This window comes from Neodiprion pinetum, chromosome 1, assembly GCF_021155775.2.
Source record: "Neodiprion pinetum isolate iyNeoPine1 chromosome 1, iyNeoPine1.2, whole genome shotgun sequence".
In the NCBI taxonomy this organism is placed as follows: Eukaryota; Metazoa; Arthropoda; class Insecta; order Hymenoptera; family Diprionidae; genus Neodiprion; species Neodiprion pinetum.
The window spans coordinates 5,177,172-5,189,745 of NC_060232.1; the positions used below are offsets into that span (position 1 = coordinate 5,177,172).

Below are 12,574 nucleotides of genomic sequence, written 5' to 3' on the forward strand. Positions count from 1 at the left end.
ATTAACCTCCGCCAACGGCCACGCACGGAACAACCAGTCCAATAATCTGATACGTCGTCACGTTTCACTCGAGAGACGAGAGCACTGATTCTTACATTCGATCTTTTTTGTAGTCAAATAATAATAATAATCGCGATAGGGATTACAAGAAAAACGTTTTACAACTTTATCCACACAGAGCAAATCTCACAGAAACTATGGTGGTTAGTTGTTCAGCTTGTGGTGAACAATACGGAGTGACCGAAGACGTAACTTTCCACAAGTAGGTGTGCTTTGTCTATGATATCTATACGTAATGAAAGATTTTACTGTGCTGCTCATTGATTAAAAACTTGGGCATGCTAATGCAGATTATCAATAAGTAACGATACATGATCAATGACAGATTTCCTGCCAACGAAGAGCGCAGAAATAAATGGCTGGATGCTGTGCAGCGTGAAGCATGGACACCTGGGAAAAGGAGCATGTTATGCAGTAAACATTTTTCCCCTGACAAGTTTGTGTACAAGGTTTCTGGAGATAAAGTACGAAGGTACTTGATGCCAGATACCGTTCCAACCATCTTTGACAGGACTGACAAGTATGTACTCATATGACACAAATTTAATTTACCAATCGATCTTTGATGTTGGGTTATAAGGCATTAAGAATATGATTTCCCTTGCTTTAATAAATTTTATCATGAATCGACAGGAAATCCAGAAGCCCGGCTTCGTTACACTCGAATCAGAGAATCGAAACCTTAAGTTCAAATGTAAATGGTTCAACAAATGTAATGGCCGTAGAGCCAGAATTAGGTCAGTCAGATGCTGATGCTCAAGCTGGACAATTAGCTTGCAATTCATCTCCAAACTTGAATCTTGAAATTTTAGCTTCGACATCTGTCACACTAGAACCTTACATGATTGTGACAAAGCCACAGTTTATTCAGGTGGATAAAAATACTCCTTACATACTTTCCAAATCAACTGAAGTTCCAGCCACAACGTCGGTCATTACTGCAAGTACTACTTTTAACACTTCAGCACACAAAGTTCTAAGTCAGCCCAACGGACAATTACATTTTCCACGACCAGCCAAAAGGTGTGTAAATGCTTTAGGTCTATTTTATTAACCACATATCCAATGTTACACTTGTAATTATATAGCTGGATTGTGTTATTTATGAATATGTTGTGTTTATAGAGTCTACAATATGGAGTCAATACAAACTGACTTAACTTCAATTCCAAAACAGCCTCGCCTAGTTTACCCTGGAGACTTTAAACAATTGAATTGCAATAATGTGAAGCAGGATTCCAAAAGCTGGATCGCTCTCAACAATTATATTAAAAAAATGAGAAGGAACATGAAGGTGCTGCAACAGCGCAATAGAAGACTAGAGAAGCGAGTAACAGACCTTAAGACTGTTGTTAAGTTTTTGAAAAACAGGATCGTGACAAGAGATTCTGCAGCGATTCGATTGGTAAGTCGCTGCACAGTATTTGAGGCTGTTAAAAAATAAGATGTGATATGTGGGTTTGAAAATAACATTTCATTTGAATACTTAGTGTGGGCACTCAGACTTGCCTGAAAAGAAAGAATGTTTGCCTAAAAATCACTCGAACCAAGTGGCGCATTTTTTGGGAGATCATGATTATGTCGCCAGCAAAAACTGGTCCATCTTGTAATATCCTGAGAAGGTTGCGGCGTAGATTGCTGGATTTATTATTGTACCACTTGTCTGGATCTACTCACTGGAAGAAGGTCTATGCCGTTACTTCCTGAGAAAAAACGGAAGGGGAACCTTTACCATTGCAGTGTAATGATGATATAGGACTGCAAGCCGAGTTGGTGGGAAGATTCGTACTGATCAAGGAGAAACTGGCATAATGGGTAATTCAGTTGTAATTTTTTGGGAATCCAAAACCACCTGTGTTGTTAATTGTTACTGATATATTTCTATATTTCAGATCAAGCACTCAGTGTGCCCTTCCTTCTGAGGATCGCAACTTGGACATATTTTTTCATGGGATTACTAGAGATTAACTGGATTGTTTTCACATACCAAATCTAACTGGACTAGATCGCAATGGGATACTGATAATATTTAACTTTGACACAAATAATAGCACTAGGCTTCACAATATAATGGTCAATTCAATTTTATTTAATTAGAGAAGTTCTGCTATTCGCCAACTTTGATATTAGTTTTTATAAAAATTTTTGGTGATGTAATATTTTCTAGCTTTATCTGAAGTCTGTTCGCTCATAGCGATTTCAAGGTCTTGTATACTTAGCTCAGCTGACTGTGATTACACCTAGAGAAAATTTTGCCTTCGCCAAATTTCGTTGGCTAATTTATCAACAGTAATTTACAAAAATATTAAAAATTTATCTGCGTCTAGAACAATGTTTAACAATGGAGAATGATACCTCACAAATAAATCAAATTTATTGTTCGTTGATGTACTTTTAAGATCCATTTTCAGCATTAAGATTAGTTTTCTCCTTTATTACTTGAAATCTTTTTCTTACGATGTAAGTAGGAGTAAATTCAGGTGATTGTATAAACGTAAATTTTAATACGTGCGCAAATACATGGTCTATGGACGATCCAAGCGTTGCGCAGATGAGGTTAGACCACTATATAGTTAGATGGTAGCCTCGAATATCATTCGGACCAGTCGCGACTAACTTGTCATGATGAGTACGGTTTTTCATGTTTTAGAACACTTTGCTATCTGTCAACTGTCAAAATATCCTATCTGCTTGAACAAACGGCTTTGTAGTAAACGACATTGGATTATTCACCGTAAATGGAGCTTACAACATTACACGATTGAAAGGGAATATCATATTGTTATCTACTCATTCAACAGGCCATTCCTTCTACGATAGTAGCCATATAAACAAAATGGTCCTCAACGATGGACCTGATCCTGAAAGCATGGGCTGTGGATATAACATGATCAAAGAAATAGACGAAGTCACAGGACTGGTTGGAAAGTTGCGAGATTCGGATTTAACTCCGGCACAGATTGAAAGAAATCATGAGCGTTTTACCTTTATTTTGTCTCAATACCAAGATCAACCGCATTTGCTGGATCCATACCTGGACGATATCCTAGGTTCGATGTTGACCATCGTTAGAGACGACAATATTTCTGATGGTGTAAAACACAATGTCTTCAAATACATATTCATCATCATGTCTGTCAAAACATATAAGAAAATTGCCTCTCATCTTCCTCACGAGGTAAGCTTTGGTATATCACAATTTTCGCAAAATATTTATTTTATTATTATGCTAGTTACCTCGACACTTGTTAAACTTGTTGAATTCGGTTCTCTGATGTAATACAACTTACATTTGACTTAGGTAATGGATCTTGTGCCGGTTCTGCGTATGTTGGAAAAGCAAGACCCAAATGATTCGCTTACTTGGGAAACACGTTACGTACTTCTTGTTTGGCTATCTATTATTTCTAAAATACCTTTTCCTTTATCTCGATTGGAAACATCGAATGATATCAAACCTGAGGATATGATAACAAATAGGTATTACAGAGTTCCATATTAAAAATGATAAAGTTTTCAGTTGTGTCGTGTCACTGCAATAATCAACATAACTGATTAATAAAACATATTTTACATCGAGTAAAATCTGTCGAACATCAAAGTTATTAAGTACTTTTCAGGATATTGAAGTTATGCAAACTGTATTGCCTATCAAAAGATGTTTGTTCAGTGGCGGCAGTATTTTTGATTGCGAATTTTCTGAATCGTTCAGATGTTAAGAAATTGTATCTTGAAGAAATTATCACATGGTGCTGCCAGGTGACTATTGAAAAGTTTAAGGTTTAATTGATCTATATTCGTATGTATTATCAATTTCAATTTTGATACAAAACTTGTTTCGAATTTGTTGTTTTGCTAACGATAACATTTTTATCAGTGTTTGGAAGTTAATTCTACAACTCACGGTGCTTTGGCAATACTTTCCTCAATATTGAAACATTGTGCTCGAGAAGATCTGAAGCCATATAGTCAAATGCTATTAGATAAAATTATGAAAATGAATTTGAGCGATAATCCAGACGCTCTCGTTAGAAAATTTGCTCTGAAAGTAATACAGCGCATTGGTAAGTAAATGAACATAAATAATACAGCTTCGTATTCAAATTGCATTCAATAATCTTATCTCTTCTTCGTAATATTCGAAATCAGGATTTGTTCTCCTACGAGCTAAAGTAGCTGATTGGAGGTATCAGAGAGCAAGCAAGACAATAAGCTTGCTACCTGAGAATAAAAAGAATCTAACAGCCATGAGTGTAGGGGACACAAATGAAATATCCTCCCAAGAGACTGAAGACCATGATATTCCTCCAGCAACAGAAGAAATTATTGAGCAGCTGATACAAGGTCTTCGCGACAAAAGTATTACCATCAGGTAAATTTTCATGCACAGGATGTCTTTAGAACAAATGTCAAGTCTGCTTGAAATTCATGGGCTTTATACCTACATAAGGGCTATTCCGCGTCAACCGGATCAGTCATCTCTCAGATATTTTTTTAATTTGGCATGTGGATTGTGTGGGACGAGTTAGATTTTTGTGCCAAAGCGCGAATCTCATAATGCAAAATTCGATTTTTTATTAACAATAACAAATTAGACTCCCATTTTTTTCAAAAATTCATAACTTCGGCAAAAAATTAGATACAATATATTTTTTTTTTTCAAATTACGCGGAAAGCTCCATAGAATTTAAAAAAAAATACGAAATGGTAAAAACAAGTTGTTATCAATTGTTTATTTAACAATTAATTTTTCAAAGATTTTCAAAACAGTGACTGACACGATCAAAAAATTTTTTTAAAATTCTGACATGTTCCTTGAACTGTACTACAACCTGTGAATTAATTCCAGAGGGGTGTTTTTCTTCGTTTTCGAGTAAAAAATCATTAAAGGTGTCGATGCGCATGAAATTGCGGCCCGCCGAGTCTCTACGTAATGGCGGGCGGCCGGTTGCCGTCCACCGCTACACCGCGGTGGCGTCGCAGCGTTATTTTAGAGTCATTTTCACGATGTAGGACATGATTGAAGAATCTGAAAAAAATACTGTACCTTCACAAGGCCTGCTCAAAGCGATAAGTGAAGTTTCAAGAATGTGTTTTTATTTTAAAATAAGTAGCAAGTTATGTAATTATTATCATTTATGTGCACTCTCATGGTGTGTAACCGTTATTTTGAATCTCTGTAATAAAAAAACGGTGAAAAACACATTCCTGAAACTTCACTTATCGCTTTGAGCAGGCCTTGTGAAGGTACAGTATTTTTTTCAGATTCTTCAATCATGTCCTACATCGTGAAAATGACTCTAAAATAACGCTGCGACGCCACCGCGGTGTAGCGGTGGACGGCAACCGGCCGCCCGCCATTACGTAGAGACTCGGCGGGCCGCAATTTCATGCGCATCGACACCTTTAATGATTTTTTACTCGAAAACGAAGAAAAACACCCCTCTGGAATTAATTCACAGGTTGTAGTACAGTTCAAGGAACATGTCAGAATTTTAAAAAAATTTTTTGATCGTGTCAGTCACTGTTTTGAAAATCTTTGAAAAATTAATTGTTAAATAAACAATTGATAACAACTTGTTTTTACCATTTCGTATTTTTTTTTAAATTCTATGGAGCTTTCCGCGTAATTTGAAAAAAAAAAATATATTGTATCTAATTTTTTGCCGAAGTTATGAATTTTTGAAAAAAATGGGAGTCTAATTTGTTATTGTTAATAAAAAATCGAATTTTGCATTATGAGATTCGCGCTTTGGCACAAAAATCTAACTCGTCCCACACAATCCACATGCCAAATTAAAAAAATATCTGAGAGATGACTGATCCGGTTGACGCGGAATAGCCCATAAGCATATCTTATGGGTAGTACTACTCATTACAATTGCGCATTTAAATAACTTATCAGATGGTCTGCAGCCAAAGGGATCGGACGAGTAACAGCTCGCTTGCCAATTGATCTAGCTGATGAAGTGGTTGGATTTGTACTGAATTTGTTTTCTGGACGTGAATCAGATACGGCCTGGCATGGTGGTTGTCTAGCATTAGCTGAATTAGGTAAAAGCAGCATGATAAATTGAGTTAAACTGTCTTTCAGTATTCTGTACATTGTAAATCATTCGGATATTAGCTTAATTATGGTGGACATGACAGTGATTTTTCTATGCAAGGTATGACTCTTACTACTCATTGTGTCTGGCAGGGCGAAGAGGATTACTATTACCTCATAGATTGGGAGATGTTATTCCTTTGGTTCTTCAAGCATTGGTATTTGATGAACCTCGAGCTTACGGTTCTGTAGGATCGATAATCAGAGATGCAGCATGCTATGTTTGTTGGTCGTTCGCAAGAGCATTTGAATCTAGAGTACTATTACCTTATGTAAATCAGATTGCTGCTACTCTGCTTATTGTAGCCGTTTTCGATCGAGAGGTAAATCGCATTGTAATTTATGTTCATCATTTATTTTTTCCATGAGCGTAGTATGTGGATATGTAAGTTCATGTAATTGGCGAACAATGAATCATAACTGAAATAAAAATACTAGATCAATTGTCGGAGAGCTGCATCAGCTGCATTCCAAGAGAATGTTGGTAGGCAGGGGAACTTTCCACATGGAATAGACATCCTCACTGTTGCTGATTACTTCGAAGTTGGTGTACGGAGTAATGCTTACCTAAAAATTAGGTAAGTCCTTCCACTGACTTGCATGCATATATTTTCCAAATTTTCGCGATTATACTACTTAAATCCAAATAATCAGTTAATAATTTCATAATTATTGTTTTACAGCATTCACATAGCGCAGTATGAAGAATACACCAAACCTTTAATTGATCACTTGCTCGTCAGAAAAGTAACGCACTGGGATACAGCTATTCGAGAACTTGCAGCTAAGGTTGGTTGAGTAATAATAACCAGATTATGGTTTATGCACATACTTCGAAGTTATCAAAATTTGAACTACCACTGTATTCTACTTATTTTGCAGGCTCTCTGCAACTTGACTCCCAAGGATCCTCGTTACATGGTTGAAACGGTACTCTCCAATCTTCTTGATATGCTAAGTTCCATTGACTTGAATGTAAGACATGGAGCAGTTTTAGCTGTTGCTGAAATTCTAGAAGCATTGGACATTGCTTCTGATGAGAAAATCGAAAACATTATCGGTGGGTGTTGGTTTTATTTGATTTTCACATTTCAACTCTCAAAGTATTCTAATCTTGATTTGTTTCACCTACTCGGATTTAGGCAAACCAGCTGTAGATCAAATATGCAATGCCATACGAGTATTTAAGAATCGAGGGCAATTTAAAGGATTGGGTGGAGAGTTGATGAAGCAAGCATGCGCAGTTCTTATACGAAAGTGTGCTCGTGTTCATTTTCCCGTTCATTCCACCGACATCATTGGTAAGTAAACTTTTCAACCGAGTTATGCACCCCTCGGATTTAGGTTGAATTGAATTTCCCACAATTCATCACCAGGCCATATTATACGGTATAGATATAATGTCAATAATTGATTAATTTTGCTCTATAAGATGACTGGCAGGGTTTACTGGAAGAATGCCTGAGCCATGAAGTAGCTGGCATTAGGTTGAAAGCAGCAGAAGCACACTCTGATTTTTTCACTGAATATTATACCTCAGCTCATATGAGTCCAGATGCTCGCAACGTAATAGTTGATCGTTATTTGGATAACTTGAGGTCCAATAATCAAATAAACAGAATGGGTTTTGCTCAGGCTATAGGTAAGTGCGCTGATACTCGTAAAGTAACATCTTATTTGTGTATAGCATATTGATGTATGGTGGACACTTTTTTTACTTGCTCCGAATCCACGTACGGAATTATACTCGGTGAGATCGTGATTAACTTTTTTCTCCTACAGGATATTATCCATTATTCATATTACGGGAGAGAGCAAAGGATACAATACAAGCACTCATCAAATGTACACATATCACAGAACATACTTCAAAATGGGCTGAAAGTCGAAAGGAAGCGTTTCACTCCTTGACAATGGTTTGTCAAACGCTTGGAATTAAGGAATTAAGTTAGTTTTGTATCTTACACATCAATAAATCATATTTATTAATATTGTACACTTAGTATATTTCATATGAATAATTACAGATGTATGGAAACCTTACATGCAAGAACTTTACGACTGTTACTTACTTGCTCTTGGCGAATACACGATGGACAGCAGAGGAGATATAGGAGCTTGGGTTCGAGAATCTGCAATGGCTGGTCTTCAGGTAAGTACTTTATGCCAATTTACCAACATTTTAATTTAACCAGTTTTGTGAATAAACAAACAAAATGAATTGAAATCAACATGCTGATACATTCAATACTGGCATATCGCGCATTAAATCTAGTATAAAATAGAACCTCCTTCTGTTCATAGGTATGTCTTGTGTGAAATTTATCTTTATTTCGATTATTTTCTAGTTGCTCACAAATTTAGTTTCACATGCCAAATTGACGTCAGTGCTAAATGAAAAAGTTATGGGGCAAGTGATAGGTGGTATTGCCCAGCAAGCTGTTGAAAGAATCGATAGAATTCGTGCACAGGCTGGTGCTGTATTTAGTGGTCTTATACACAGGTATGGATTATAAATATAGACTGACGTAATTTATGACATTCCAAAATTTTTCTTATAATCGATTACCAGTATTATTATTGATATTTCCACTTTAGTGATCCAGAACTCCCATATATACCAAACCATGATGAATTAAAGAAATTGTTTCCACTTACCGAGTGTACAGATAGCATAGATTGGAAAATGGAATCAATGACATTTCCGCGTTTCATAAGGATGCTTTCTTTTCCGTCTTATACACTCACCATACTTCGAGGGATCATATATAGTGTCGGTGGATTGAGCGAGTCATTGGTAAGCCAGCTTGGAAGTAGTTTGATCATACTAGCTGATATTCATTTCAACAGCCATTCTTTTGTAGTGATTATTCATTTTCTTGTCTGAATCCAGGTAAAACATTCGAGCATGTCCTTCTTTTCTTATTTGAAAGAAATTGACGAAGCATCTGTGCGGAACTTGTGTCACAAGATTTTGGATATTTTTGAAGAGAGTCATAAGAATGATAGAATGATTACTTCTTTATTGGTATTTATGGTTCGCTTGATCAGTTCCGGCTGTATCCAATTTATTTTGGATGATCCAGAAAGTGAATTTCCTCAACGGCTTTTGACGCTGCTCAAACGAGAAATCAAATCTATAAATAATATGAAACTTCTCATCAGCAGTATAGGAGTTTTTTGCCAACTATTGCAGGTTTGTATATTTTGAAGTTTCCACAGAAATGGTCTTCCTTCTTCTTCTGAACCTTCTACTGAGAAGCTTGAGTTCATTTACATTCACAAATCGTTAACTAATTATTATTTCTGTTTTCTTAGACTAAAAATATTGATGTTTTTTTAGGTGCGAAGTGACGTAAGTAAAAGAGCATTCAGTCAGTTGAGTATATTTTTATGTCATAATTTTATGTGCGTGAGAAAGATAACCGCAGTGCGCACATATGAAGCGCTGACTCTATATGGAGAGGATATGGACCTTCCAGAAGATGATCTTACCAGTGTATTGAATGAACTCAATTCGACAGACTGGGAGCAGTCTGTGGTAATCCTTCGCCCAATTAGAAATCATTTGTGTGAGCTAATGAAAGTTGCACCACCTGTTATGATTAAAAAATCTTGAGACTTATAAAAATGCTGTGCAACTAATTTCGGGAATGCTTTTGCTAAACGATTTTTATAATTATTTTCCTTGAGATTAATACAAACATGTAACTTGTTACCAACTAATGCGATGAATAAATTTTGCAAACCATTTTATTACAATGGATTGACTTTGCTCATTAAAATTTAGGATTGACGAATCAACTATTATAATACATATGAAACACCAGCATGGCAGATAGAGCATCTTTTTATTACATTGAGATATAAAATATTGTAAATGTAAATAGATGATCTAATACTTTTCTGACATATTTTAGTACTTATCTTTGAAATACTGTATGTCATTCTCAAGTTGAAGTATTTGCTTTGCATTGTATGCTTGGAAAAATCGCTTGCCATGTTCAAAGGTTGCTATCATAATAGCGCAAGCTGGGGCAACTTTTACCAGCCGAGGTGTTAGTCCTGTGAACAATCCTCTGATTCCATTTTGGGAATAGATTCGTCTTATTATTGACAGAGTGTCACTGCTACGGCCGGGTTTTTCTATGAAATAAAAATAATTTGATTAATGGATTACTGTATGAATACTGTATTGCCTGTGCATATAATATGTCTATATTTCTATTAGATTTAAAAACTTTGGACCAAAGTCTGTATTGGCAATCTTATCACTCACTCCTAGTTTATTGAAATTGTCCATAGTAATATTACATTTCATAAATAAATAATTTAATAAGTTTTCTCAAGTAAAATGTAGATTTCTGAGAATTCCAGTCTCATAATATTAATATTGAGTCTGAGTATATTTACCTGAATAAATTTCTTTCTCACCCATCTCTATCTGCCTATGCGTTTTAACAACATCAAATGGAATAGTCACTAAGGCCGCTATCTATAAACAAATAAAATTGGTTGAACGTAGGAACAGAACAACTTCAAATGGAATTGAATACGATTCTCCTTGGAGAGTAATTAACTTACAGAACCAGCTACAGCTCCAGCTGCTAAATTAAATGTAAATGTTTGTTGAGTTCCTCGAAACTGTTGTTTTATAGTTTCATAGTTTAACCAATAAATAGCACTGAACGGTACATCGCGCAACAATGTAGACCCAAGACCCATCCACAAACCAGAAAATCCACTGTATTTAACAACGGTCTTTAAAGCTTGTCCGATTTCTGGAATAAAATTTTCATTAAATGTAATGCGTGCATAGATATTCTGAATTTGGAAGAATAGTGATTATGAATATAGTTAGTATCAATTTACCGATATAACTCAGTTTTTGCGATTGCATCTTTGTTCTAATAAGCTCTAATGGGCTTACTAAAGATGCAGCCCAAATTCGCGCTGTGCCACCAGCTAACATTGGAATCCAGAACGGTTGCACCGAATGATTAGTTCCACTATTAATCCTACTGTTATAGGTATCCTGCAATGTGTATAATGCTAGCTCTGAAACTGTTTTTCAGAATATCGAATGAGTAGAAACTTGACAAGGGTCTTGGTCAGTTTACATAGACAATAGCTGCCATACCCAGATATAATCAAATCTATTATATTTACCTTGAAAAATAGCCTCAGTTGTTCATAAGATACAAAATATACTATAGTTGCTGGTATTGCCAGGATGAGAGTTGGGCTCAACCCACTCCATAGTGATAATACACCTTCGGTTCTACTAATTTTAGTTAGCGCGTCCTGCAAATATAAATGGCGGTGATACAAGTCGTATGGTTTTATTACTGTAAAAATGGAGGCGACTAAGAAAAATATGGAATAAAATGATCACTGGTGTTAATTCGTGAAAAGATCGTCACCAAAGGAGCTGAAAGATTAAAAGTTAAGATATTTTTTAACAAGGAGTCGCTGAAGATTTGACCAACCAGCGTGCCATTAAATTTTCCATTAGCGCGCATCCAAGGTGGACTTTTTTCATCTAGACAAGGGCAGAGATGGTCCATGAGTCCGTTACAGTACAAAAAGCATTTGTTAGAGAGCATTGCTTTTTGTTGCGTCTGTAGTCGAATTTTTACAACATCCAGCGGTGTTACTAAAAAAAAAAGGAACACATTTAATTGCCTTAATTGAACATGAAAATTTTTTTATTATCACGGAATACTACGGTATTTCATATCTACTTGTATGTATACTTACCAAACAGTGATGTGATTAATGCTCCAGTACACGAAGCCACCATTTGTTGATATGGTCTGATGCGGAATCTTGGATCATCCAAGTCAATATCATCGAGATTATTACTCATTTTATTGCGTTATTAGATTCAGCTTACTGTCATTGACGATCAAAATTAATATCTACCGTTCAAGATGTACAGAGTACACATAACCTCAATGCAACAGGCTTATTTGATCACATGTCAGAAGCTTTCGAGGTGGCTGAGTATAATTGTTGTACTATAAAGTGTAAAAATAATCTTGCTTGATATATTTTTAAGTAAAGATTAGCTTCGATGGTGAAATTTCATGAATCCTGGTATCAAACAGCAAGGGCACCATGCTATATTATGTTCAATCATGTCGTACATAAATAGATTTCGTATGTACAATTGAGTATGTATATTACGTATTGTTCTGTTTAAAATTTACGCTATGCAATTATTATCGCTCAATGTTCATTTGACATAAGTAAATATCAAACTTTACGCGTTGTAATTCACGTTCGATTAATTGTGAATGAGAAAAACTTGTGAATAGAAACTATACTACCGGTACAGTTTCGTGAATTCCAAAAGCCACAAGAAGGTACTCCACGATACGTTCATCCGATTGCATCATCAATTAT

General features: G+C 35.8%; 3 protein-coding genes across 4 annotated transcripts; 2 read left to right on the forward strand and 1 right to left on the reverse strand.

Annotated features, from left to right (window-relative positions):
* Positions 1-2: 2 nt before the first annotated feature.
* Positions 3-2,441, forward strand: LOC124216190 (uncharacterized). Of its 2 annotated transcripts, XM_046620430.2 has the most exons (7): positions 3-262; positions 386-580; positions 694-797; positions 873-1,083; positions 1,186-1,465; positions 1,551-1,875; positions 1,953-2,441. In XM_046620430.2, exons 1-6 carry the CDS (start codon positions 198-200, stop codon positions 1,668-1,670), a joined length of 975 nt encoding a protein of 324 aa, XP_046476386.1. In that variant the 5' UTR covers positions 3-197; the 3' UTR covers positions 1,671-1,875; positions 1,953-2,441. The 2 variants fall into 2 exon arrangements, with proteins under 2 accessions (XP_046476386.1, XP_046476376.1); XM_046620420.2 differs by having other exon boundaries at positions 5-262; positions 694-1,083.
* Positions 2,442-2,697: 256 nt separating this feature from the next.
* TBCD (tubulin folding cofactor D) lies at positions 2,698-9,928 on the forward strand. Its single transcript, XM_046620300.2, has 18 exons — positions 2,698-3,238; positions 3,362-3,540; positions 3,681-3,819; positions 3,938-4,124; positions 4,210-4,432; positions 5,966-6,114; positions 6,260-6,489; positions 6,605-6,744; positions 6,850-6,955; positions 7,049-7,226; positions 7,309-7,467; positions 7,599-7,808; positions 7,949-8,113; positions 8,194-8,318; positions 8,515-8,669; positions 8,765-8,963; positions 9,060-9,362; positions 9,510-9,928. Exons 1-18 carry the CDS (start codon positions 2,897-2,899, stop codon positions 9,783-9,785), a joined length of 3,465 nt encoding a protein of 1,154 aa, XP_046476256.1. The 5' UTR covers positions 2,698-2,896; the 3' UTR covers positions 9,786-9,928.
* LOC124216184 (solute carrier family 25 protein Shawn) lies at positions 9,160-12,517 on the reverse strand. Its single transcript, XM_046620406.2, has 7 exons — positions 11,927-12,517; positions 11,656-11,822; positions 11,336-11,470; positions 11,039-11,201; positions 10,751-10,947; positions 10,580-10,661; positions 9,160-10,312 (listed from the first exon to the last, which is right to left on the reverse strand). Exons 1-7 carry the CDS (start codon positions 12,033-12,035, stop codon positions 10,083-10,085), a joined length of 1,083 nt encoding a protein of 360 aa, XP_046476362.1. The 5' UTR covers positions 12,036-12,517; the 3' UTR covers positions 9,160-10,082.
* Positions 12,518-12,574: the final 57 nt, after the last annotated feature.

Bases quoted from the DNA above. Each gene is read 5' to 3' on its own strand.
- LOC124216190 (XM_046620420.2), top strand. From the start codon at position 198: ATGGTGGTTAGTTGTTCAGCTTGTGGTGAACAATACGGAGTGACCGAA. The intron at 263-385 runs GTAGGTGTGCTT...GATCAATGACAG, and splicing joins GAAGACGTAACTTTCCACAA to ATTTCCTGCCAACGAAGAGC. The intron at 1,084-1,185 runs GTGTGTAAATGC...TTGTGTTTATAG, and splicing joins TTTCCACGACCAGCCAAAAG to AGTCTACAATATGGAGTCAA.
- TBCD (XM_046620300.2), top strand. From the start codon at position 2,897: ATGGTCCTCAACGATGGACCTGATCCTGAAAGCATGGGCTGTGGATAT. The intron at 4,125-4,209 runs GTAAGTAAATGA...ATTCGAAATCAG, and splicing joins GAAAGTAATACAGCGCATTG to GATTTGTTCTCCTACGAGCT. The intron at 7,809-7,948 runs GTAAGTGCGCTG...TTTCTCCTACAG, and splicing joins GGGTTTTGCTCAGGCTATAG to GATATTATCCATTATTCATA.
- LOC124216184 (XM_046620406.2), bottom strand. From the start codon at position 12,035: ATGAGTAATAATCTCGATGATATTGACTTGGATGATCCAAGATTCCGC. The intron at 11,823-11,926 runs GTAAGTATACAT...TTTTTTTTTTAG, and splicing joins ATTAATCACATCACTGTTTG to TAACACCGCTGGATGTTGTA. The intron at 10,948-11,038 runs GTAAATTGATAC...ATTTTATTCCAG, and splicing joins GCAAAAACTGAGTTATATCG to AAATCGGACAAGCTTTAAAG.